The sequence below is a fragment of the Ochotona princeps genome, chromosome 32, assembly GCF_030435755.1.
Source record: "Ochotona princeps isolate mOchPri1 chromosome 32, mOchPri1.hap1, whole genome shotgun sequence".
In the NCBI taxonomy this organism is placed as follows: Eukaryota; Metazoa; Chordata; class Mammalia; order Lagomorpha; family Ochotonidae; genus Ochotona; species Ochotona princeps.
In genome coordinates this window covers 9,586,646-9,614,323 of record NC_080863.1, presented here as the reverse complement: position 1 = coordinate 9,614,323, position 27,678 = coordinate 9,586,646, and the positions used below count along the sequence as shown (strand labels likewise).

The 27,678-nt window shown below is 43.4% G+C and overlaps 1 protein-coding gene across 1 annotated transcript in view; it reads right to left on the bottom strand.

Annotated features, from left to right (window-relative positions):
• Positions 1-2,547: 2,547 nt before the first annotated feature.
• PTPN12 (protein tyrosine phosphatase non-receptor type 12) overlaps positions 2,548-27,678 on the bottom strand; it is a 62,262-nt gene continuing 37,131 nt past the window's right edge. Inside the window, exons 7-18 of the mRNA XM_004591349.3 lie at positions 27,609-27,668; positions 26,963-27,105; positions 24,812-24,878; positions 22,767-22,844; positions 22,553-22,651; positions 17,529-17,614; positions 13,256-14,232; positions 8,628-8,705; positions 7,256-7,320; positions 5,591-5,621; positions 3,096-3,203; positions 2,548-2,609 (exon numbers count right to left, since the gene is read on the bottom strand). Coding sequence (XP_004591406.2) covers positions 2,548-2,609; positions 3,096-3,203; positions 5,591-5,621; positions 7,256-7,320; positions 8,628-8,705; positions 13,256-14,232; positions 17,529-17,614; positions 22,553-22,651; positions 22,767-22,844; positions 24,812-24,878; positions 26,963-27,105; positions 27,609-27,668 — 1,854 coding nt within the window. The remainder of the gene's footprint in view (positions 2,610-3,095; positions 3,204-5,590; positions 5,622-7,255; positions 7,321-8,627; positions 8,706-13,255; positions 14,233-17,528; positions 17,615-22,552; positions 22,652-22,766; positions 22,845-24,811; positions 24,879-26,962; positions 27,106-27,608; positions 27,669-27,678) is intronic.

Genomic DNA, 27,678 nt, shown 5'->3' with positions numbered 1-27,678 from the left:
CATCAGCAGACAGCTGGATCAGAAGCGGAACAGCCACAAGTCAAACAGCCAGGCTTGCTGATCTGGGATGCAAGGTGGCTCAGTGCTCAGACATACAGCTAAGGCTTTATTGCTTTATTCACGCCCGCAGGAAGCATCCTGAGTAAGAAATGTCAGAACCGGCTTCCACTTGACATGCGTCATTTACAACTGTCACAGGCTTAGCTGTGGCAGTGGCAATATGGAGTCTGACAGGTGCCTATCAGACACAAACCATCTTCCTATAGCCTCTATATTGACTAATCAAAGTGTATTTTATCAATCTCCAGGCCACATAAAAACTCATCAGTGGGACAGAAGCTCAAGGTGGAAGAGATTTAAAAATATCACCCCAACGATGCGCGAATGTAACATAAGTTTCTGACAGCAGGGACCAGCACGGTGGGCAAAGCCAGTCTGTAGCATCAGCCGGCTTTTGGGTGCTGGTTCACATTCCAGTCACTCCACTTCTGATCTAGCTCTCTGATAAAATGCCTGGGAAAGCAGCAGAAGACGGCCTGTGTGCTTTGCCCCCTTGCCACCCACATGGCAGACCCAGCTGAAGCTCCTGGCTCTAGTCTGGCCTGCTCCCGCCTGTTGTGGCTGTTCGCGGAATGATCCAGTAGATGGCAGACTTCTCTCAGTTTATTCCTCTGATCTATATACGCACACAAAAAACGAAACACTCTCCATAATGTGAATTTTCTATGCAATCTTTTTTCTGAAGACCTCTAAATGCATGGAATTATTAATTAGGGGCAGGGCCCAGCGTGGTAGCCTAGTGGCTTAAGTCTTTGCCTTGAACGCCCGGATCCCACGTGGGTGCCAGTTTGTACCCAGGGGCTTGGGCCCTGCCAGCCACGTGGGCGACGTGGGTGGAGTTCCAGGCTCAGCTGTGCTGGCCATCTGCGGCGTGAGGACCGCCTCTTCCGCCGATGCTCTAGCCTTCAAATTGGAATGTAAAAATTTTTATTATTTTTAGTACTGAAATAAATTCACATCTCATTAAAGATTTCTCTTACTTATCTGGAAGTTAGAGCCACAGAAGGGGGTGCTAGAGACAGCCGGACAGATTTCTACCCACTGGGTATCTCTTCAAATGGCAATGTCCAGGACTGAACCAGAAACTGCATCCGGGTCTTCCAGGTGGGTGGCAGGAGCCTGGACACTTGCAATATCCTCCGTTGCTTGGCCCAGGCCGTCGACAGGGAGCTGGCACCGCAGGAGGCAGCTTTACCGCAAAGCCACAACACTGGTCCCAAGTATTTAGCTTTATGAATATTTTATTTTATTATTTTTATTAGAGTCAGATATACAGAGAGGAGGAGAGATAGAGAGGAAGATCCTCCGTCCGATGATTCACTCCCCAAGTGAGCCGCAACAGCCGGTGCTGCGCTGATCCGAAGCCAGGAACCAGGAACTTCTTCCGGGTCTCCCATGCAGGTGCACGGTCCCAAGGCTTTGGGCCATCCTTGACTGCTTTCCCAAGGCAAAAGCAGGGAACTGGATGGAAAGTGGAGCTGCCGGGATTAGAACCGGCGTCCAAATGGGATCCCGGCGCATTCAAGGCGAGGACTTTAGCCACTAGGCTATGTCGCCGGGCCCAGCTTTATGAATATTTTAACAGAAAGTCAGAGGTTAAATTCCACTCATGCTGACGCAGACACTCTGACCAGTCTCAAGTCCAGGGAATAAGGAGTGAGAGACCAAGTCAACACATGGGCTCTGGAAATTTTTTTTTTTAATGGCAGGTCAAATATTCTGAAACATACATATGTTTTGATAGTCTTCTAATCCCAGTTGAATTCAAATATTAAAGTAACACACACAAGCTAAGAGAATTCAATATTATCCCAAGGCACTTACTGAATCTGTGACTAGGTGAGAACAAGACAATTAAGATAAACAATTAGACAGTATATAATATAAAAATAACTTTTTGCTTACAATTTACAAAATGTATTATTACAATCTCTGATCTCTGATAACCTGCAATGCTGGCTGCATGAATCCAGCAGTTTTAAAATTCAGAAACTATTTTCTAAAACTTCAGGGCAAATAATTTACAAATAAAGGACACCAAAGATTTAGATCATGCAGAAACTTCTTACATCTTCTGTTAATAATATCTTACGTCTGCAACTTTATCAAATTATATACCGACTTGCCCTGGACATATACAAAATAATGCATACAGGATAAAACAGCGAGAGTAGTCCTTCAACTCCATTTATCGTAAAAGTATTACTATATTAACATGTCTACAAGCAGCGTTGTAACAGGGTTAAAAGACATTAAGGCAATAATACTTGAGTTACAAAATAAAACCATATGTAATACTTTTTCCTAAGTGTAGTAAGGCAGGTAGATGGTCCCAGCAAAAAAAAAAAAAAAAAAAAAAAAAAAATCGTTCCGTAGCGACCTCCACTGCGGTTACTCCCACACCGTGATGACGCAATACCAGGAATCTGGCTCCCGGCGGCACCTGAATTTTCCAGTCTGATTTAAAGTGTCCTTTAGCCCCTTGAATCATGTCCATTCCGAAGGCGGCTCTCTGGGTCCTCTAGGTCTTCCACAGCGATTACCAAAACCTACAGGTAAAAGACACCGCAGCCACGGTCAGAATCAAGCCTCAGCTGTGGACAAACACGATCTACTTGACAATTTCGGATTTGAACCAGATAATATTTGATCGACTCAAAACTTATTTACGATCGTAAATTTATCCTGAAAACAATGACTGCTTCTAACATCAGGCTAATCTTAAAAACAATGCAAGAAAACCATGGGAGATACTAGGGAAATTCTATCAAAAAAGACTTGCTTACATATGCTGTAGCTGTTGGGGTGTGCAGTTTTTAATTGCAGTATGCAATAAAGTTAAATATTTCCATTCTTTCATGATTAATTTCTCAACTAAGTTTGGCCAGACACGTTTTAACAAATGTCATATTTGAATCCGAGTAGGGCAGAGTTTGAAAACTTTCAGAAAATCCTGGAACAGTGGCAAGTAACCGTTTCCCATTCCTGTTTGCACTCATTGCTGAAGTATCAAAGAGGTCCATGAAACAAATTACCAATCTCTGTGGCTTCTGCCGGACTTTCTGACAGCTGATCTTGCTTGTCACCGCTAACAGGTGGGCATTCCGTACAAGACTCGGAGGGAACACTTCCTGCTAGGTGATCTAGAAAGCAGAAACACAGCCTTGTCAGTTGCCATTGTTGGCAGCAGTACACTCGGAGCCCCCAGAACCCTGGCGTGTTACAAAGACCCATTCTCCCTCTCCAACATTCCAGTTTTACATGCCCAGATAAATACACACACACACAGACGGTGACCACAGGAAATGACATCAGCTGTTCACTCTGCAGTGTGAAAAGTCTCAGGATGATTTTATTTCAAAAACCTAGATCCTGGCACACGTGTTTCCTTCAAGCAGTTACACTGCGTTGTGTGCTTGCGTTGTAAGGTAAGAACTTGGATGGCAAACGAACTCACGGTTCGTCAATGTACTGCTTAGCCACAAAACAGTATAATTATTCAAGTTCTGCCAGAGCTGGATTGGTCTGAAACTGGGAGGCAGGAGATCTTGCTGGATCTCCCTGTGGGTGCAGGGGCCTAGGGTCTCCGGCCATCCTCTGCTGCTGTCCTAGGCCACAAGCGAGTCTTCCAGAACTCGAACCAGCAACTATTCGAGAGGCGGGGCCACAGGCAATCAGCCTGCTATACCACTCCACTGGCTTCATCTTTCTTTTTGAAAGATTTATTTGTTTGAAAGGCAATATTACAGAGAGGGCCAAGCAAAAACAGAGATCTCCCATGTGTTGGGTTCATTCCTCAAAGGGCCACAATGGCTGGGACCGGGTCAGCTCATGGCCAGGGGCCTGAACTCCATCTGGGCCTCCCACGTGTGTCCAGGGGCCAAAGCATTTGTGTCACTTTCCACGGCTTTGCCAGGCGAGGAGCCGGACTGGAGGTGGAGCTGCTGGGACTCTAACCGGGACATTGGGATGCAGGCGCTGTGTGTGGCAGTTGAACACTGGCCAATTTTATTTTTTAAAAAATTTATTTGAAAGGCAGAGTTACAGAGACAAGGCGGGAAGTGAGGGAGGAGAGAGAATCTTCCATCCAGTGGTTCACTCTCCAAATGGTCACAAGGGCCAGACTGGGCCAGACTGAAGGCAGGAGCCAGGAGCCCCAGCTGGATCTCCCAGCTGGATGCAGAGATTCTGGGGGCTGCGGCGACCACCAGGGGACACTAGGGCTGAGTCTGGCTGCCAGTTTCCACCTAGCCTACCTTCAGCAGCATCTGGGGGAATGAGTCAGCAGTTGGGAGCTGTTTCTCTGTGCTTTTCAAATAAGTCAATTAAAAATATGGTAGTGTGTTAAGTCTTGAAATAAAATGACACACACAGTGTGAGTGGGGCAGAGAGGAGACAGGTTTACATGACACTAACAACGTGAAGTTAGCCGGGCTTTTCAGTAGAATCTCTCGGAAAGGATCTGGAGGGTTTATGAGAGCGACTACACCCGTTGGGCCAAGACCCAGGTGAGCAACAGCAGCGAGATGGGGAAGAGCAGAGAACACAAGCCACCTGCTGAGCTGCACTCAGGCTGAGTTACAGAGATAACCTGGGGCCAGCAGGTAAAGCCATCCCCTGTAATCCTGGCGTCCATGAAGGAACCAGACAAGCCACCTGCTGAGCTGCACTCAGGCTGAGTTACAGAGATAACCTGGGGCCAGCAGGTAAAGCCATCCCCTGTAATCCTGGTGTCCCATGAAGTCGCTGGTTTGTGTCCAGGCTACTGCTCTGCTCCTGATCCAACTCCCTGCTAATGGCCTTTCTCTGGCTGCTGAAACCATCTGGGGAGTGAATCAAGGATGAGCTTTCACTGTCTCTCTACAACTGATTCTCAAGTAAACAAATTTCAATTTTTTTTCCTTTAAAAAAATTGAAGATTTGTTTAAAAATAATCTAGCATTGTAACACTGATGTGAGCTATAAAATTTCACTGATCTTTATAAACAGATGCAACCGGAATAAAAAGAAGATTTCAAACACAATTCTTGAGTATTTAATTAACTAATGTAACTGGTCTAGGCTGGTACAAGGAGCCTGGCATTCACGGCTCCCCCTGTGGGAGGCTGCTGCCTGCGGCCTCCTTGGGTGCACACTCAGCAGTGAGGCAGGGACTCCCGGGGGAGGCAGGAGGCCTACGTGGACAATGGACTCTTGGATCTCGTTTTATAACCTACATAAACTCAAGGGACTTATTCAAGTTAGGATCCAGCTTCTAAGTATTTTTATTAACAAGAGACTAAAAAAAAAAAAACAGGTTAACAATCTGAAACATAATTTCTTTGCCATTAATCTGCATCTACTGATAACATATTCTCCTGTGATTTTTCCAGATTAGTATCTGGTAGGATTAACTAACCTGAAAGAATTGTACTACATAAATTAAGCTACTGGAAAACTTGTCCTAGCTAGTCTAACATCCAGAAATAACCAGATGGCACAACCTATTTTAGAGAAATTTATAAAATCTACAGTGAAAAAGAAAACTTACCACATTTTTCGTTTCCAGAAGTTACCAAGACCTAGAAAGACATTTAAAAGCTATTAGGATACATTCATTTTATTTTATGTACAAATAGCCTCTTACAGTTACAAGGGGATTCAAAAGGTGTGTGAAAAAACATACTTGTCAGAGCATTGCAAATTCTCCATTTACTTTTGGTTGCCCCCTCTATTCTAAGAAATCCAGATCTATCAAGAACTTAATATAAGGACACCTACTTTCAATTAGGTTTCTAATTTTTAAAAATGTTATGCTATTTTATACTGGCAGTAAAAGTTTCTGGATGTAAACTGAAGAAGAATGTTACAGAGGAACACAGCTCCGCCAGGTAAGCCATCCAATTCCCATCCCATCAAAATACATCACTAACGCGTCACCATTATTTTATTTGCTACTCAATATATATCGTCTTAATTTTAAGATGCATTTCAAACATTAAAATATGGAGGAAAATATTAACAATATTCTCTGATTTAAGGTAAACTTCATGCAAAATACAAGATCAATAGATATTAGTAAATGTCAAGATAAATAAATATGTTAACATACGTGTATATATACATAGGTATCTAAAGGAACTGTATAACAGACACGGTCATATGGAGAGGTGAAGATACGACGCAGTATGCTTCTCTACTCCCTAATCAAAGATGGACTCCTTACTGGGGTCCACCATATCCAGATGTGGGGGTACAGTGCAACATGTATCCCTGCTTCCAGACGAAAAATGGATTCCCAATGAAACTGTTGGACATGTGCACACAATGGGACGCTGGACTGTCTGACATTGTCTGTACCAGCAATATTGCGGCACACTTAAAGAAGGCACTGATGGGATTCTGATTGCTTATGAAGGACTATACCAGTGTACTAAAATGGGGAAAATCTGTCAGGGGGTGGGAGTTTGGGGGGGAATCCCAGTCTATATGAAATTGTACCACAAAATTAAAAAAATTAAAGTAAAAAACATATATATATATATAAAAAGATGGACTCCTGATGAAACTGTGAAATGCATCTTGACAAGGACGCTGGCCTTTCTATCACTGTCTGTCCTACAGTGTCAGGATGCACTTGAATAGAAGAATGATGGACTTCATGAGTTTGTGAAGAACTGTATTCCTGTAATAATATAGGGGAAATCAGTGGGGGGAGGGCAGTCGGGGAGCGAGAGAGAAGGAATTCCTGAGTCTATGAAACTGTATCATAAAATAAATCCCCCCCAAAAGAAAGAAAAACGGCATTTCTCATGGCTGAAATACCTATTGAAGCACCATTTCCTGAAAGTGAAGGAAGTCTGGGGTTACTAGAAAAGCCGAGGGAGGGACCCCATGCCCCTCTTATAACGGGGGAACTAGTTCCAGGACGGCACCAGAGCCCTGGGAACAGTTCTATTCCCCCAGTGCTCTGAAGATGCAAAGCAGCTCGAGGAAACAACAAAGCCATGGTGATGTGTAGGTCAGGGTGTCCTTAGGGATTTCAGATTTCACGTTTAACATCGAGTGTCACGTGAAATCTTAGTGCAAGAGTTTCTGATCAAAAACTAGACCGGAGCGGATAGTTTTGAGCCGACAGTTGTAACGGGCAGGTGCAATAAGCTAGCCTAAGAGCACAGATAGAAGTTGTGACGGTTCCAGCCCTCGGAGTCCTCACCTCAGGCCGGCTTTGTTCGCACTGCTCATTCTCAGTCTCACTCCATTCAGTTCTTGTGGGTGTATCTGAGGAAAACGAAATCTTCATAAATAATGACCTTAGTTTCTTGAAATTTCTTGGCACTAAAGTAACATATAAAAGCATATTCTGTAGACTTTATGTCATCCAATATTACTTGCTTACCTATTTTTAAAAGGCAGAACTCTTCCTCAAGTTCCTGCAACAGACAGGGCTGGCCAGCCACAGGCTGGGAGTCCAGCACTAAGTGCAGGCCTCTCCCTGGGGTGCTGGGTCCCCATCACTTACTGCCGCCTCAGCAGGAAGCCAGTGTAGTCAGAGACCTGAACTCTGACTGGGAAGCAGGGGGTGCCAGGCGTGCCTTAACCACTGTGTCCAACCCCTGCCACACACATCCTGAAGATGTCTAGAAACTATTAGTGTCATAAAAATTTTGTAATTTCTGTTAATCCGGAAAGCTCCTTCAAATTTCCTTCCTTAGAATGTAACTAAATGATTGCTTTACTGCAAACCTGCCAATAACGTAACAAATACAGACAACTGAGGTATACTATTTGTAACACTCCTAAGAAATTAATAAGTAAGGGCAGGGCCAGTGGTGCACCAGGCTAACCCTGTGGCTCTGGCATCCCCCATGGGCACCGGTTCATGTCCCAGCTGCTCCACTTACAACTGAGCTCCCTGCTCAAGCCTTTGGGACCTTGCGCCTACTGTGGGAAACATGGAAGAAGCTCCTGGCTCCTGCCTCCAGACTGATCTGGCCATTGTGGATAAGTAAGAGGATCCAACATGTCCTCCTTCTCTCTGTAGAGTCTGCCTTTCAAATAAAGTAGATTTAAAAAAACCAGTAATACATTGGTATGAGTATGAGACATGCTCTGTGAATACATTCAAACTGTTCAATTCTCTTTTTAAAGGTGACAGAAGAATTTCATCACACTTTGAAATTCTTTCTCAGAGCTCTCAGCGACACCGTAACGGTCGCGATCATCAACAATGATCAGTTGGTGCTAGCTCAGTAACAGTCCAACAGAAACGCTAACTTATCAGAAGGGGCACTAAGGGAAGCAATTAAATATCTTCAAAAATAAGTGTCACCTGCCATGAATAAAAAGATACTCAGTGGTAAATAATTTACACTTACACTACATTAAATCCCAATGGCTAATGCAAAATCATCCGTCTTGAAGAGCATCCTTTGCCAAGTAAAAATGATTACTGTACAGTCTTTTTTCCGACAGAGCTAAGTGCATGCTATAGTATGAATTCAAGCTTGGTTTGGAATTGATGCTGCCCAACGGTTCTAACACCGCCATCTTTCACTGAGATTCCTATTAGAGTAAGAAATACTCACTCTGTCCACTTGCTAACACGAAAGACTCAGGAGTTCTTTCAGGTAGGGGAGGGGGCGATTCTTCACTACCATCAATATCTAAATAAAACACACAGAAGGCAGAGAGAGTTACCAAGAAGCAACAGGATGTCATTGCAACCAAACCAAGAGGACTCTGTTGACCTTCTTAAAACCCCTTTAGGAATCCAGTAAGGCTAGTTTTCAGAAATGCAAAACCTCAACAAGCAACCATCACAACTGAATTCACTCTCGGGGAGAATGAGAAAGCTTACTGAGCAGAGAATGGATACCACGGCTCCGGCACAGCGATGCCAGCTACAGCCCAGCGATGCTGCCACTCCCATGGCGTGCCTGGCAGTGTGCAGGTGCCGAGCCGCCGGACAGCGGTCCTCGAGAGGGAAGTTGGCAAGCAAGCCACTTCTCTATCGGCCTTACTGCTGGTGCTTGGAGTCCAAAACCGAAGTTTTTGTTATCTAAGACAAGTGTTCCCCACGCTAGGTTTAAGTGTTTAGCTCCTCTTACGCTTTCATTCTGCCACGCTACTTACTGCTGCTGTTATTCACTTAAAAATGTTTTGAGAGATACTAGCGGCCACGAGCTGCCATCCACTGGTTCATGCCCCAGAGGCCCACACTGGCGAGAGCTGGGTTGTAAGAGTCAGAAGTTGGAAACTTGATCCTTGTCCCCGAATGGGCAGCAGGATCAACTACCTGAGCCATCGCCGCTACTACTGAGGGTCTGCATCGGAGGCAGCCAGCAGCCAGAAGCAGGTGCTCCAGAAGGGAAGTGCGCATCTTAACTGCTGGGCTGTATGCCTACCCCCTGCTTAGTTTTGAAATCTTCCCAAGTACTTGAGTCATACAAGAGCAATAGATATTAATATCAATAGGTAAATCGATAGGTAAACATGCACGTGGCACGTGGTTATCTGAAGTTAAACATCAATGGATGAAGTAACATTTCAAGTGCTATGAGTGCATGGACCTTTTGGGTTTCCACTTCACGTAGTGTAGGGACATATGAGGACGCAATTCTGTACGTAGACTCTCAGATAAGGGAGGATGGGTTTACAAGAGCAATTATGAGGGCCTCGGCACAGTGGCCTAATTAGGGCTGAGGTCCTCGCCTTGCACATGCTGAGATCCCGCATGGGTGCCCGTTCGTGTCCCACTGCTCCACTTCCCATCCAGCTCCCTGCTTGTGGGCTTGAGGGGCAGTGGTGATGGCCTGAGGCCTTGGGACCCTGCACCCGAGTGGAAGACCTGGAGGAAGCTCCTGGCTCCTGGCTTCAGATTAGCTTGGCTCCAGCCACTGTGGCCACTTGGGGAGTAAAACAGTGAATGGAAGACATTTCTCTCTGTCTCTCCATCTAAATCTGCCTTTCCAATTAAAAAAATAAATAAATCTTAAAAGAAAAAAAGAATTATTAGAATCCCGTATTGTGATTTAGCGCTTTGTCTCTTAAAAAATTTACTTTGCCATCAATACACTATTTGACCACAACTGATAAACCTCATCTAAGAGACTGAAAATCAAGTCACGTTTTCTCGATTTTTAACAAGGATGAGGTAGGTACGTTTGCTCTTGCCCTGCAGACACAAGTCAACACAGCCTCTGGGTCCTGCGAGATGGACCCCAGTCCAACACCTGATCTACCTGCGAGGCAGCCAGAGCTCTGGGCCTCCTTGAGTGCTGGTGGTCTGAGTCATCACCATTATCTGCCATAGCCTTTTTGTTGCTTACAGGCCCCAGTGCAGAGGTGGCTGTTGGCAGGAAGGGACACAAGAGTCCTGGCCTCACAGTGGCTCTTCACAAATCAGAAAGGGTGGGCCTGTGTAGTAAGCATTTACCAAGCACCTTCCAGAAATTCTATGCCTTTTTGTTTCACGTGTTTTCAGTCCTCAAGACTTTTATTTCTAGCTGTGGTCCTTGGCTATACAACTGCACGTTAATGCCTGGCCCACCTGTCCTAGGTTAGAAGATTTTTTGTTCTATCAAGAGATAGCACATTTTGGGCCCGGCGGCGTGGCCTAGCGGCTAAAGTCCTCGCCTTGAAAGCCCCGGGATCCCATATGGGCGCCGGTTCTAATCCCGGCAGCTCCACTTCCCATCCAGCTCCCTGCTTGTGGCCTGGGAAAGCAGTCAAGGACGGCCCAAAGCTTTGGGACCCTGCACCCACGTGGGAGACCCGGAAGAGGTTCCTGGTCCCGGCTTCGGATCGGCGCAGTACCGGCCCGTTGCGGCTCACTTGGGGAGTGAAACATCGGATGGAAGATGAGAAAAAAAAGAGAGAGAGAGATAGCACATTTTACAGAAGCCGTTACAAATCCTACACCGCATGGAAGCCTTTCTGTAGCTGACTCTGAGAAATCCTTCAACAGGCCTGAGTGAAGCCTGCAATGTGAATTCATAGGAATTTCTGTCAGGCAGTAAGGGATTTGGACAATAGGCTGCTTTAGGCATCATTACAAAATCATTCAGTTAGTTAGCTAACAGCTTCTAGGACAAACAAAAAACTTTAATTCTTATGCCAAAAGTATAACGAGGTGAATAATCTATAGACAACAACATTCTGTAATGAGAATGGTAATGTGTAAATGCTCTACACAGTAAACAACATGCAGCAATAATTATTGTAATAGACGGAAGTACAGAAAAGAGCTGTTTAAGACAATGGCTAAGGTGCTGACTGCAAATGCCTGCCGTGGGACCAGCTTCCGGCGAATGCAGTGTGCTGGCTCGGGGCGCTGAGCGGATCCTGAAGACCCAGATGAGCTTCCCTGGCGTGGTCAGCCTCGGCCCAACCCTGTCTGCCACGGGCACTCAGAGAGAGCACACTCCTGGAAGGGGCCGCGCAGTGTCTGCGTCTAGCTCTCTAAAACAAACAAAAATCACTCACGGTTACGCTGTCACGAAGGGTATTTTACACAGGGAAATTTCAGTAGTAAATCCAGAGCACAGAGCCAAAAATCAGCAATCCCTGTTAGCTACCTTTGTTTTAAAAAACCAATAAAACCCTAAAGCAGAAATGAGCTCTGCATGGCAGTGAGCTTCTGAGTCTCCTTGGTACAACGTATCTTTTTTTAAAGGAACTCTTCCTGTTTGCAAAGACTGATCATGTGTGGCAGCACTTTGAGTAAGCGCAGCACGCCACGCAGCCCTCTTGCTAAATCTGATTTCCATTAAAAGTTAAAAATCAAACCAAAACAAAAAATACCTCAGAAAATTCCCAGACTGTAAAAGTCAGATAGTCAATACACTATTTTTCCTGTCTAGCTAAATACAGCGTGGCAATTCTATTCCTCGACTCCGAAGCTAAGAAGAAACACTAAACAGTTGTAACTTATGGCAAACTGGCAAAGTAATATTTATTCTACTAAATATGATCTTCTGAAGATCCTTCATACGAACACAGAAGAATGAGACTTTTTTAGAAAATGAAAATGGCTCATCTGCTTTCTCCAGATGGAAAACACAACGGAAGGGAGAATGGTGGCATTACAACACCCTACTGCGCATGCCAGGCTGCGTGTCTCACTCCCAATGGCCACTGATAAAGTATCTGTAAACAGCTTTTTTTTCCTTTATATTCCTGCTCTCAGCTTTCATGGTCTCTTTAAGAAGCTCACTAGTATTTCTAGCAGACTGAAGATGAGTTTCAAAAACCAACAATACCTCTAGCAAATACAGTACACGAATTGTCTTGAATTCTAAGACTGCTTCATCACCCAGATTCTGCTAAGTTAGCAACATTACTCTTGAGGTGAACTGAGGGTTGAAGATGGCCTTATTTGTGAAGAGAGTAAAAATGCAACAGGTTATTCTGTAGTTAAAGCAGCAGAAAAAAAAAAAGATGACTAAATAAGAATAGGTGTGAAAAAATTAAACAGAGTTCTACGCCATTCTGTTGTACCGTGTCACTGTTAACCTATGTCAGGGTAGTGAATCTTTATTCCACTAAGGGCAACTTGGGTATTTGAATACAACATTCATTGGCCACACAAAATTTAAAAATTCGCCAGCTGAATTTCAAGCCCAACTGCGCTTGCCTCAGCGGAATCAGACCAAAAATTTGTAGGGCCTTATGTTCTATCTTTCCCAAATTACTCAGAATTATTCAGCAAGGTAAATAAAGTTTGTTTTTCACTGGGCAGCCAGAGACACAGCAGGAGAGAGTCCTACCATCCACTGGTCCACTCTCCAGATGCCCACAATGGCTGGGACAGGTCTGGTGTGAAGCCAGAAGCCCAAACCTCAATCCCGATACACTGTGCGGATGGCCAGCAGCCCAGCCTGAGCGTCGCTGCTGCCTCCCAGGGACTGGGGGCAGGTGCAGAAGTGATGCCGTGCTAAATGGGATGTGGCTGTTGAAAAGACAGGACCAATGCCTGCCCCGACCAGATACAGTTCTGACCTCTATACAACACTGAGACCCATAACAGAGTAACAAGACATTTTCCAGTTAAAGTAACTGACGTGTTTTGAAAACACAAAACCCAAGGATACAAATGATCAAGTTATGCTGACAGTAAGCAAAAGCTTCCTTTAAAGTACAGTGCATGACATGTGCGTGGGACAGTACGCCTGGCAGGGTAGAGCTATTTAGGTGTCGGACACTTTCGGGTTACCTTTTGCGGCACCTGAACGCACCGTTCCTGCTACATCATGCCTAGCAATGGACATTGGCAACACTTTCCGAGTAGAAATGCTTTCAGTACTGGTGGCAGCCGACACGGTGGCACTCGCTGTTGAAATACTGGTTGTGTTTTTGGCCACGGCACCGTCAGAGTTCCTCTCGTCCGAGTCTGAGTCGTCGGAGTGCAGCGGGTTGGTAAAGCTGAGGGGCGTTCTGAGGAGAGGTGAACTGTTGTGATGACCCACAAGGTCCTGAACTTCCGCCTGGGCCGTGGGGGTGGCTGCTAAACTCACAGTTTTCCTAGGCTGACAGTGGACATCCGAGGGTTTGTCTTCAGCGACAGTAGGGACGGGCAGGGCATTCTCAGGCCCATGAAGTGACCACAGGGCATGTCCTTTCTCTTCCAGGGGTAAGTGGGCCGGCCTTGGGGGCGTGTCTGAATTCTTCGGTGATTCTCCGGGTGGAGTAACAGGTGCTCGGTTGGACTGTGCAGCGCTGCAGTCCGCACAGGAATTCTGAGCGACATCATGAGCTTTTAGATCCCCTGAACTTAATTCTGTCGGTCTGGGAACTTTGTCAGCGATACAAGCGGAAGCAGATTTCACTTTAATCGCATGTGCCCTGTTCAAGAGTGTGTTTCCATCGAAACTTTTTGGTCCCTCTTGGAGAGGGACCTTTTTAATCTCAAAACTCAAGTTTCGCTCCAACTTCCTGTCCGTCTGTTCAAGCGCGGCTTCGTTTTTCCCTGGAAGGTCGGCCGGTTTGCCGTAGTTCCTGTTGAGGTCTGCTGGCTGCTGCTCGGATGGCACCATGTGCAACACGGGTTTGGGATGGTACCTGTCTGTGTCCTGCCACACGGTAGTGACTGTCGGGAAGGCCGAGGGGGGAGAAGGTGTCAAGATGGGGGGCACCGGGTGAGGTTCCGGGGGCTGCAGGATTTCTTCTTTAGCATCCCCTTCCACAAGGCAACTGAAAAGTCAAGAGTGAAAAGATGAGTTTCTCATTGTGTGTCTCAGCTTTCTGAAAGAAGCTGCTGGATGGCAATGGCTAAGTCGGCTACCTTAAAAGCCCCTGGAGCTACTGTTACAAATAAAAAATCCAATTTTTAAACTAAGAAAGTTAAACGCTTACCACTGTAATGCACACATATTATGAGTATTTAAAGTTAAAGTAACACTAAACTTCTAATGAAAAAACAGTATTCCCATTTCCTAGTCTTTCAGCTGCCACGGGTAACTCTTCCTCCAGCTGCTTCTAAGATTTACTGCAGCATTTCAAAACATGACGACATTATTTCTCATTCTTTCTGTTTTATAATTCTCCTCTGACTTCATGTCATGGAAATGTCATCTCCATCTTTCCAAACTGGTAAACTAGATACCTACACCTACGGCACCAGGGCGTATGTCTTTCCGTCTGTGACCTCATGTGACCTTCTTCCCTCATGATAGCCTTGACTTTCTGATGCCTTGGTTCTGCCTTACCACCTGCAAGTTAACTTCTCCTGCAGACCCGTGTGTCTCCTCTCAATGAGGCCAAGCATACCAGCTACGTTAATCAACACCACAGACGTGGTGGGCCTCTTGCTCCAGGAGAACACCAGCTCTGTGGGAAACCACACCACGTACATCTTCTCTGGCTGCAGATTCTCCTGCCCCAGGCCCCTCTTCTGGTGCACTTCAACGTCTGTTGCTTCGCAGCAGCTACATGTGGAAGGCAAAGTATCTGCAGGGTTATGTATCTGAGTGCTGTAACTCTGAAGTTACTGATTTTTAAATAAGGAATGCAATTTTTGATTGAAAACAGTTTTGCTCCAGAATTTTGTAATTCTAACTCTTATCTATCTATCTAAAGATTCATTTTATATACTGAAAGGCAGTATTAGAGAGAGAAAGAGATCTTCCATCTGCTGGTTTACTCCCCAAATGGCTGGCTACAATGGTGGGGCTGGGATAGACCAAAGCCAGGAGCCAGGAACCTCTTCAGGTCTCCCACACAGGTGCAGGGTCCCAGAGCTTTGGGCCATCCTCTGCTGCTTTCCCAGGCCACAAGCAGGCAGCTGGATGGGAAGTGCAGCAGCCAGGACAGGAACCGGAACCCACATGGGATCCTGGCGCATGCAAGGCAAGAACTTTAGCCACTAGACTACTGCGCTGGGCCCATCTTTTTGAAAAGGAAAAGGCCTACAAGTCACATATTCTACTAATTTAAAAGAAGGTATTTGTTAGAGGTAGAAGAATACATAATTACGAACATCAGTGTTGACTGTGTGAACTGCTACACTGGGTTGATTTCAAAAGTTTAATGAGGCTCTGGTATGATGGCCTAGTGGCTAAATCTCCACCCTGTAACTGCCAGGATCCCATTTGGGCACTGGTTTGTGTCTCAGCTGCTCCACTTCCCTTCTTCCAGCTCTCTGCTTGTGGCCTGGGAAAGCAAAGCCTTGCGATCCTGCACCCATGTCGGAGACCCGCAAGAAGCTCCTGGTTCCTGGCTTCAGATTGGCTCAACTCTAGCTGTTGTTGCCACTTGGGAGAGTGAACCGGTGGATGGAAGATCTTTCTGTCTCTACTCTCTATAAATCTTGTTTTCCAATAAAAACAAATCTTTTTAAAAAATAAATTCAAATGAAAAAGTAGGAAGGTAATAAGAATATTCCTTAATTTCTGAAAAGGCTAGCGGTTTAACATCCTAGAACTACCACATGGAATGAAGAAGTTAGAGAATACCTGTTAATAGATTTCAACTGGCTAACCCTCCACAGGAGGTCAACATGCCAGCTCTGGTGATGCCAAGGTGGAAATCAAACGGGGCAGAATTACGATCAGGCTAGATAGCGCACCATTACTATGCTGAGACCTCGCCTAAATACGGGCTTCCTGATCGTCCTTTGAAAACCACACAAACACCCAAATGTAGTCCAGAGCCTGTAATAACCATAGCTTGTAACATTTAGAACACTATGACAGGCTAATCACTAACTGTTAACAATGCTGAAAAGTAGAACTGAATCCGGTTCATGACCGGGCAAATACTGAAGTTAAAATCTGAAACCCAACAAAATAAGCACGAAAAAGCATCTTAATTCCAGGATCCACAGGAACTCTTGTCACACGCGGGAGATTCCTTTAGAGACAATCTGTGCCTTTACTTATGCAGGAAGGGTAAAGAGTGGTGAGCTCATCAGTGATACATCTGAATCGGCAACTAAATGCCAAGACCCAGTCCTAGCCACTTCACCCAATTCTAGTCAACTTCTACTACTTTTAACAGGGAAAGAGCTGGCTAGCCCTGAATAAAAGAATACAGCTTTGAAGGGCTACTGTGGTGGTGTAGTGTGGTAATCCGCCACCTGTGGCACTGGTTCATGTCCCAGCTGCTCCACATCTGATCCAGCTCCCAGTTCACAGTCTGGGAGGTCCTTGGTCCCTTGACCCTCATGAGAGGCTTAGAGGCAGCTCCTGGTTCCCAGTGTTGGACAGGTTCTGCCACAGAGGCCTTTTGAGGAGTGAACCAGCAGATGAAAGATCTCTTTCTCTTTTCTTTGTAATTCTGACTTTTAAGTAAAATATATAAACCTTAAAAAAATTGCTTTGGTCAGTTCTAAGATACTATAAATGTTTTAATAATTTCATTTAATGTTTAGGATAATACCTAAACAAATCAACAAGAAGCACTCAAGGATTAAAGTGACTCACTGAAAACTCCAAGCTAGAGTAACAGATTTCCAAGGGCATCCTTCAACTATGCCTCCCTCTCACACCACCGTGTAAGTGGCCTAGCAGCTATCCTGAAAGGGATGAAGCGGGAACAGCCCAGGACTACATGTGACTGAGAAGACGATACATCATCTTGGAATGAAGGCGAGGAAGAACTGAAGAGAAAATACAGTGATCGTTGCTACATTGCAACGCTACTAACAGCTCCACAGAACTTCAAAGTGTATGCAATTTTTGGCAAGGTATCAGCTGTTCAAGTCATCATGAGAAAGAAGGAATCTTTAGAACAAGTGAAGTTTCATCTGTAATTTATACTAAGAACATGAGTTATAGTTCAGTCTTGGCTGCATCACTGTTCTGGCAGTGTCACAGCGATAGACTTTCCAAAGTGCAACAAAATTTTTAGAGTATCAGTAACAGCAGCCTTCATACATATGCCAAATCTTGAACAGCTAATGAAAGGAACTTGGAAACAACCAAAATATGTCACTGTAATTAACAGTGCGTAAAACAAAAGCATTACTTCAAAGAAGAGCCATACGATACCTGCGAGTCCTAGGTGGCTTTGGAGGAGGGGAGTCTTGTTTCTCAGGATCTATAGAGCTGACCGTATTTTCAGTGTTAACTTCATTCTGGCAGGGAAAAAAGAAAAGCTTCACTTCAGTTAGAGGAAAACCAATTTTTCTTCCTCATGTTCCAACTAAACTGCCTGTGGCCTGCTAAAAAAGCAATGCCAATCTTGCCAAGTGATCAGATGGGTCTTGTGCTCTGTGTTTCAGCCAGAGGGAGCACACCTGGACTGCAGGAATGCACACGCAAGTTCAGCCCCGCACCAGTTACTGAGGAATCGACCACGCACAATGGCGGATTAAAACACTGCAAGTGCTGTTGTTAAAAAGCAGACTTGCTGAGATAAGCTCAAAAAAGATGATAAATTTTAGGGACCACTAGTACTAGAAATTTAACATGTACAGAGAATTAAAAAAAAATAAATAAAAACAACCACAATAGAGTTTGTATCTGTCACCTTTTTCCAACCCCATGGCTTTCTGCTATTAAGAGTACTTTCCTCCCTGAAACACTTGCCACCATGTGGAGTACTCTACCCGAGCGGGGCACACAACCCTTACAGAGGTGTGGGGAGAGTTCTTCCGTGCAACTCCATGCTTCTTGGTATTCACAAGGCCAAGAGCAACATTGAGGATACAGAACAAGCACAAGCTGAAATGTTAGATTTATGACTAGAGGAGCTGTGAAATTAATGTATAAAACTTAGCCTACCTACGCTATATTAATCTTAGAGGAACCCAGTAGAGCACATGGTCACAGGTTTGAGTCCCAGCTACTCTACTTCCAACAAAGCTCACTTATGAATGTGCCTGAGAAAGCAGTGGAAGATGGTCCAAGTGGGAGACCTGGATGGAATTCCAGGCTCTTGGTTTTGGCCTGGTCCTGCTCTGGCTGTTGCAACCACTTAGGGAATGAACCCAACGGATGATCTCCCTCTGCGCAGCTTTGCTTTTCAAATAAGTAAGCCTTAAAAAATGTTCTAAGTCAGAGAACATCAATGGCTCTCATTCTTGTCTGCATTTTAATTTTAGAAAAAAAAAAGCCATCTTTGCATCAATTAAGGACCTCTGAAATTGTAGCTGAACTGTTTTGTTGTTATTTCACACAGCACACTGAGGTCATGGGCACTCCCCAAACGGCTGCACTGGCCGGGCTGAAGCCAAGTCAGGAGCTTCTTCTGTGTCTCCCATGTGAGTGGCAGGTGCCCCCGAGCACCAGAGCCCATTTCTGTCGCTTTCCCAAGCATGTTTCCAGGGAGCTGGAGCAGAAGTGAAGCAGCTGGGAATTGAACTGGTACTCATATGGGATGCTGATGTTGCAGTGGCTTAACACACTCTCCCGTGACTCGGGCTCCCAATGTGTTCAGTCTTAACCACTGGGCTTGCCCCCTGAACTATTTCTAACCTGCAACACAGGACAACTTTTTGTAGCACATGAACAACCTTATGTCAACTTTTAGAATCTGTTGCCGAATCAATGTCCTATCAAGCTCACTCAGAGGAACAAAAGGAGGCCTTCAGAGCACTTTCAATTTCAAACTGAAGGGAAGACACTCTGGTGGACCTCTCTGTGAAATGCACTGAGCAAAGTCAGCAAAGGCAAAGTGCACACTCCGGGAGATACTGCAAGACAGGGCTGAGGAAGGCCTGGCCCAGGGGCCAGCAGGACCGGGAAACCATCCGGTCTGACCCTGCCACGGCAACTCTAAGTGGAAACACAATACGTTCACAGCTGGCTAATTTTTAAGCTGACAATTCTGAATTGCCTCTGCATGATGTCATAAATATTCAAGGGGCCCTTGGCAGAAAAAACAGTTCCCTATCCCTGGGTTAAAACATAATAATAAAGCAATAAAGTGGTTTAATCAGTACTACAAAACTGTTACAAACTCAAGGAAAGGGGCTGTTATTACAGCTGAAAATGGTAAAAATGCAAGAAATATTACTAAGTTTAGCATATTAAGTTGGGATGTGGGATGGGCATTGATGGATGGCCAAAATTTTGAAAATAACAAAATCAGAAAGAATTCAGGTAGAGGAGGAACAGACAGTAGTAGAAAGAACAGAGATGGTGAGGGCGTTTGAAGTCCAGTGAGCACAAGGGCCAACGGGGAGAGGCGCCATCGCCGAGGTGATGCGAGGGGATGCAGTCATTAGCAGAAAGGGAAAAGGCAAGAAGACAAACTTCTGAAGCAGATTAAACTTTGTAAGCACGTTCATCTGATAAAGGGAATGAAACGTGGCAATGAAAAAACGTGAAAAATGAAGAATGAATAGGCATTCGTTGCCCAAGAAGCACTAACAAGCCTCCTGGTCCAAGAACCACCCACACCGTTCTTTTTGGATAACCTAGTATTCACCTCAGTAATGGCTACACTCTTATGTTTTCTGATCCATTTTTATTACTTACACTGTTCAGAGCCACATTGTTGCAATCCATATAGCTTTCCAGCAACTTTTATAATCAGCTGAAGCAAACACCAAGTTTTGAAAGTGGAAAGAATTTCAGAATTTAAATAACCCATTCAGGATTAGGTTCCAATGTGTTGCTATTTTAAGCAGTTCGTTTATTTGTATAATAGCATTTTTCTTTTTATAAAGATTCATTTATTGTTACTGGAAAGGCAGATTTACAGAGGAGACAGAAAGAAAGATCTTCCATCCACTGTTTCACTCCCCAAATGGCTTCAATGGCTAAGGCTGAGCTGAGCTAAAGCCAGGAGCCAAGAGCTTCTTCTGGGTCTCCCACGCAGGTGCAGGATTCCAAGGCTTTGGACCATCCTCTGCTGCCTTCCCAGGCCATGAGCAGGGGGAGATGGATGGGAAGTGGAACAGCCAGTACGTGTACTGGCACCCATATGGGATTCCGGCATTTATAAGGTATAGGATTAGCCAATTGAGCCGATGTGCCAGGCCCAGGCACTAGTATTGACAATAATAGCTATATGAAAGGCCACAAAGGAAAATCAATCTGAATACAATTATCAAATATTTAAGGCTATATCATCACCTGTAGTTTAGAACAATGGCCAGTGCTGGGCCAACAGAAGCCAGGAACCTCATTTGGGTTTCCCATGCGGGGTTCAGGGACCAGGCATTCGAGCCAACCTCTGCTGCTGTCCCAGGCACATTAGCAGAAAGCCGGGTCAGAAGCAGGGCAGCCAGGGCTCAGTTAGAGGCCCCCTTCTGGGATGCTAGCTCTGCATGTGGCGGCTTCACCCGTAACGCCACAGTGCTGGCCCTGATTCCAGTTGTAAAATGTACATCACAAGGACCGTCGCACAAACTGCTACCACCATTACTCAGTCATTCCAGAACTTAAAATCTTGCGGGCTGGCACTGTGGTAACAACACGGGTGCAATTTCAGTCCTGGGTGTTCTACTTCTGACTCAGCACATGAGCACAGGCCGCTGCGTCCACGTGGGATTCCCAGCAGCTTTGGCCAGAGCCCCCTCCGGCCGCTCTGGCCACTGAGGAGTGAACTACTCCTCCTTCGCTCCCTGTAATCTACCTTAAATCAACAGCTTGATGTGGTAATAAGAGTTTTTAAAAAAATTTACAGATAGGAAAATATTTTTCACTTTTTTCTATTAAAGAAAAGACAGTCCAAAGTGTAAAATCCCTCATTTGAAATTAATCTTGCATATATGAAATAAAATTAAAATACTTTTCATTTGAAGTTCATATAGCCTATTGTCCTTTTAGAAAAGAAATTACGCGTCTTGATTTAGACAGAAGCATGTAAAATAGTCCCTAAACATTCTGCTCTACATTGTAAACGATCTGGCTAGATTCACGACAGTGGTAGCTTGTAGCAGGGATAAGGATGGAGACATGGCAACATGGCATTATCCAGGCGCACGATGAGCCCCGTGTTTGGGAAGGACCATGAACTTGATCATAAGTAGAAATGTTAGTTAAGATTTATTTATACAGTTACAAGGAAAGGGGGTAACAAACAGAGAGGTGTCTGTTCATCAGATGCCACAAGGGCCACGGCTGGGCGCTTCCCTCAGGCTCCCACGTGGTGGCAGGGGACCAACATGTGGACCGGCTTCTGCTGCTTTTCTAAGGCCATCAGCTGCGATGCCTGCCCCATCAACGTAAAGTGTAACAAGAACACCCACTCCTAGTCTCACGAACCAGTGTTTGATGGTTTAATGATAAAGCTTTGCAGCTTTAAGGACAAGGTGAATGTTATATATTGACAGGGAATGAGAGGGCAGTGTGGTAGTATAGCATGTTAAACTCCATCCTGGAGTGCCGCTCTGGTGTGCCAGGGAAGGCCGCAGAAGGTGGCCCAAGTGTCTGGGACCCCAGCCTCACAGCCTTCGGTGCTTTGACCATGTGGGGGAATGGATCTGTTTCTCACCTCCTCTCTGTTAACTCTTTCAAATAAGCAACAACATCTTATTAAAACCAAAAACAAAAACCAAACAGGGAACAACAGACTGGAGAAAACAGAAGCAGAAACTTGAGAATACGGTATTTTTGAATATTCAATTAAAATCTTTAAAATTAACTTTGGGTGAATTACAACAAGCCAAAAAGGTACTTAATTTCAGTTCCATATTTCCAAATTAAAAAATTAAAATACAAATAATGACAAAATGAAGGCTATCATGACCAAGAACAAAACCAACTCGACTAGACTATCAGTTCAGTCTAGTTTTAACTCAGCTCTGGGCTGGAAAAGACAGAATACAGTACAATTTTTAAAAAAGGTAATTTGTATGGACACAATAATGAATGCTATGACTTTATAATGTAAGATGCTTTTTCCTATCTACATTTTATTTAGAATATCATTTAATTTGTATTTGAGTTATTAAACATGCATCGTTATAGAAGCAGATGCAAATTAGCTAATGACACCTATTTTAAATAAGAATGCCCATCGTGGATTCTTTCACGTTAGATAAAGATGACAAGCAAAAGCTAGATAGTGCATCCTAGTAAAACATGAAAGTTTCTTACAGTTACAGGCCAGGAACACCTACCAGCCCATCCGCAGGTCTCTGGGCTTCATGAATTTCATACAGTTGTAGCTGTTTTTCAAACAGTTGAGCGATGGCTCTATGAACAAGCTCATATTGCTCCTGTCAGGGAGAGGAATAATAAAGGGAAAAGAAGTTAAAAAAAAAAAGGAAAACTCTCAAATCAAAAAATCATTTATAAAAATAGAGTTAACAATTTGAAACTCAGAAGAGCTACCTTTGTTTGCACTGCTGAATGCCTCTGTGTCCGCATTTCTTGGATTAAATTAAATACATTAAACTCCTCTGGTATTTTCTAAAACAAAGAATATAGAAACTTGCAACAACCATACAGCAAACAGTAAAATACTCTTTCATTCTGTCTAGCCGCCTTACAAGCATGCTGGATAAATGGCAAGGACACGAGCACTCCTGTGTATCCGACAGGGACTGGGCTTGGCGTCACGGGGACAGAGCCAGAGCTCGAGCCCCAGTCCTCAGGCTGAAGAAGTGACCGGAACGGTTACAGCCTGAGTGCAGGGCAGCGGGCAGACAGGGGCTGGGCGCTACCTGCCAGGCTGTGTGGTGACCGTCTAGTTGGCTATTCCATGAGAGGGGAAGGTAGCAAGGACAGCTCAGGGGACCAAATGGATACTCTACGTGAGAAGCCCACCACTGAGTAGATAAAGCCCAAGAATAAGAGTCTTACTATAAAAATTAAATAAGAAAGAAAGAGGGAGGGAGTAAGTCTCATTATAAATGAAACACATTAAACTTGTTTCCCTTCTATAAATACATTTTTTTTTTAAATAGAAAAGATACTCAAAGGAGAGAAGATAAGGCTACTTGACTTTATCCTACACGTTGGTACCTCCTGGACTGGCTATGTAAGGACCAGGTGGAAGCTAGAGAAAAAGACAGACCCTTCTACTTTCTCTCTCCAGGGGACAGACTGTAAAATAACCAATGAGGACTATTTCAAAAGGCAGTCCTAACATGAACAGATCTCCTATTTAGGCAGGAGCTGGTAGAGGTTTAAGAGAACGTGCGGATTAGCAAGAATGCTTCACAACAACCAAGCAGAACATGGCAGGGTTAGTGCTCCGGAGTCTACACATGTCAACGTCTCCACATCAAATCTTAACGCAAAGCCCAAGATAGATGCTCTTTATACTAAACTAACTCAGTCAAATGCGGACTGTGTTCATGGTATGTCTGACCACTTTAAACTTCTGAAATGTTGTTTGCTACCTCTTCGCAAATCCAGTTTAATGGTTGACTTTTTCTTTTTACCTAACAGAATTCTAGTTTATTTCTAAAATTATCAGCTGAGTTTTTGAAGAATGCAAAATAAAATTTAAGCCCATGGAATTTTTTAAAGCGGCTGCATAAAACTTAAATATTCCTTAGGAAAACTAAAAATGTGGAAAGACACCAAGGGAAAAAAGTAGAGGGAAGGAAAAAAATGAAAAAAGAAACCGAATGTTGCGTTGGTTCTGTTTCATACAGGATTAACATACTCCACAAAGCTAGCAAAGATTAAATGTTTGTAAAGCATACAAAATGAAAACATTATGTATGGAATCAGCAGGACAGCCAAGTGTACAAGGCAATGAGATTTGTGTTTCCTAATCTGTAATGAGAACTGTGTCTTGGCTATCTCTGCATGCTTACAGTATCAGACACAACTTCTTGGAAAGGTGGTACAAGCAGGATCACAGCAGCAGCAACATGAACAAAAGCCACAGTGAACTGAATGCTGCATGATATATACAGTCTGAAGAAGTTTGTAAAGCTTAACTTATGCAATCCTTATACCTTCCTTTGCTTATCAAGAATTTGAGATAAAATAGAGTTACTACTTCCAATAAAATCCTACAGCTAATAAATGACAGAGGCAGAATTTTAACATGGACATTTGAAATCCCACTCTTAATCACTAGATTATAACCTTTCCAGGAAGCATCAACACTGATTGAATAGACTACACTTCTACCCACAGTCAGCAACAGAAAGCAACAAGAATTCTGTATGTAGAAAAATCAGTGTACATTCTAGACCTACAATGCAGACGTTCACCTAAAAAGACACGATGATCCTGTTACCCTGATGTTATCCTAAGGCAGTATTTATTCATTTTCTCTGCCTTTATTTCTGACATAGAAAACTGCTTCGGAAAAAATAACTTACATAAAAAAGTTACGATTTATGGCAAGTGATCTTTCAGTTTTGAAAATTGTAATACATCAATTGGATATAATGTTGCATAAAAATTATTCTTACCCCAGCTTTGAGTAAATTCCATGTGTAATCTATGGCACAAATCGCACCTGTTCTTCCACAGCCTGCACTAAGGACATAAAGTTTGAAAAGAATAATTTGGTTTGTGTATAAAAGAATTATGAGTCAACATGTTCGCGGTTAGAAACACAGAATCTAGCAAACATTCTATTTTCTGATTAATAATATCATGCAGAGATAAATTTATTCCAATCTCAAGATGGCTCCTGAGTTTTAGAGTAGAGTAGAGATTTCAATATGCTAACGGGTTAGGAGTTCTGACACGAGGTTCGCATACCAACAGTGATTTCACCAGAAGAATAAAAAATGCTGACCTCCTGAAGTAACAGGACTTGAAGAACATAAAGTAAAATTCTGTATATATATGATTTATTTTTCATTTAGTGAAAGGCAGAGTTACAGAGGGGAAAAACGGAAATGGCAACAATCTTCTAACTGCTGGTTCACTTTGCAGTTGGCAGCATCAATCAGGCCCGGGCCAGGCTGAAGCCCGGAGCTCTCTGCAGGTCTCCCAGTGTGGGTGCAGGGGCCTAAGCACTTGGGCCATCTTCTGTGACAGGAAGCTGGGCTGGAAGTGGAGCAGCTGGGACTGAAAACAGGCGCCTGTCTATTTGGTATGCCAGCATAACAGCTCTGGTTTCACAGTTTTTAAAGCAACTGATTCTGAATTTTAGAGGGAGGTGTGTGTATCTTAGAACCGACATCTCTGAGTAATTAAAAATGCTAACATCACCAGAACAATCCTTTGGCAGAAAAAAAGAAGGCATATTGTACTTATACACATATTTCAAACATGTTTTCAATAAATAAGGACATTTTGAAAGTCTACAAAACAAAGTAAAAATGTATTATTTTTGTCTTCTGAAGTCAGTTAATCAAGACCTTCATATTCAAGGTAAAAGTTCTACAACAATTTTTGAACACAGTGCTGTGCTAGGGGAAAGACTGTCGAAGCACACCTCAACAACGAATTATAAAACTATTAGATTTACACAGGATTAACAATTTCAAATGTATCTACGTTAAAACACAGGCAGACTAAGCGTTAGGTTAATCATCATTGGGGGCTGATGCTATGGCACAATGAGTAAGCTGCCTGCAAGGCCAGTTTCCAAGCTGCCCCACTTCACTTCCAGCTCCCTGCTGATCTCCTGGGGAAAGCAGCAGGAGACGGCCAGGTCCTGGGCCCTGAACCCACGTCGGAGAGACGGAGGAAACCTGGCAAGCCACTGCCCCTGCAGTCATGGCGGGAATGAAGCAGGAGACGCAAGGTTCTCTCTGTAACTCTGTCTTTCAAAGAAATAAAACTTCAAAAAAGAAAAAAAAAAAATCATTAGGCCCAGGCAACATTTGTAGCAATAAAATGCAATTTAATAGAAATGCCTAATAATTTCTAGGCATACATAATACAACTCCATGCCAGTGGCATAAACGTGGGTATTTGATGTTCTTCACCGAGTTTTGCGTCAGTTCCACAATATACTTTGACATTTGTATCTTAACAGCTCTAAAATTAGCATTCATCTTTTTTATCAATGGCTTTCTAATAGCAATCTCCTCTCTTAGCTGCAACATACCTTTAAAAATCTTAATGTATATTAGATAATGGCACGTCACAGAACTGATGGTTTCTTGATCAATAGGATCTTATAAATGTACACCTGTATGTATTAAAAACATCTCATTCCAGCACTTATGAGACATGAAAGCTACCTGGACACTGCTTGAACGAAAGTGACTTTAAAATTAGTAAATTATCTTTATACTCTACAACAAGCTTTAATCTCCAAAGAAAAACATATTTACTAATCATAAAATAATGTTTGAGTTTCAATATTTCTACCCATAAAAATGGCTTCTATGAGACTTTTTTTTTCCAGTTAATATAAATACAATATTTGACTTCAAAAACCAGGGTGTAATGGATACTGATTAAACTGCATGCACTGAATAGTAAAGCTTAATTATATAACATCCTACCATTTTCAAGCAGATGATTTTATGTTTTAGTACAATAGCCCAATAGCGATTATATCAATTTATAAGGCGTCAGATTCACATTGGATAGGAGAAATTCAGGACTGTCACAAAAGGAGGAATAAAATCAGCATCAAACGTAAAACCCTTTTATACCTGCAATGAATACAAATGGGCACATCTTCATGTTCCTGATATTTCCTCATTAAGCTTATCATGTCTAGAATAGAATCAAACGACGAAGGGACATCATGGTCTGGCCAGTTTACATAATGAAACTGATACAGCCTCCGAGACTCCTTTAAGAAAAGCACATCCAACAATTACGAAAATATATCTGCAAATTTCGACATCACTTAACTGACATATCTAAGATATTTGGTTAGGCATTACATTTTTTACAAGGTAACAGCCTACAGTTAGTGAAAGCTTATTTAACGAGTTTCTATACAGCCATTTGTTTCATTCTCATGAGGAAGGCATTGCTAATACTATCCTCCTTTTATAGGAGTATTCATGGTAATTTTTTTAAAATCTACTAATTAATGAGTTATAATTACATAACAACACTGCAATATGCTTACTGGAAAACTATCTGTGGCGAAGAAAGTATAATTATTCCAATACAGCTATTTAAAAAAATATTGCTTTTAGTTACAGTTTAAATTACTTCATTACATACTTTGATGACCGTGAGGCTCAACATATTAAGCAAAACATAATGTGCTTTTCTTCATTATTTTCTTAACTATGCAAGCTGTATGCTATTCATACATCATCTATTATTTGAGAAGTTACTTACATTCTGAAATTCAAGTAACAGTGTCCTGATGAAATAGTCTGTTCTGGCTTGTTCATCTTCCTAGAAAGAG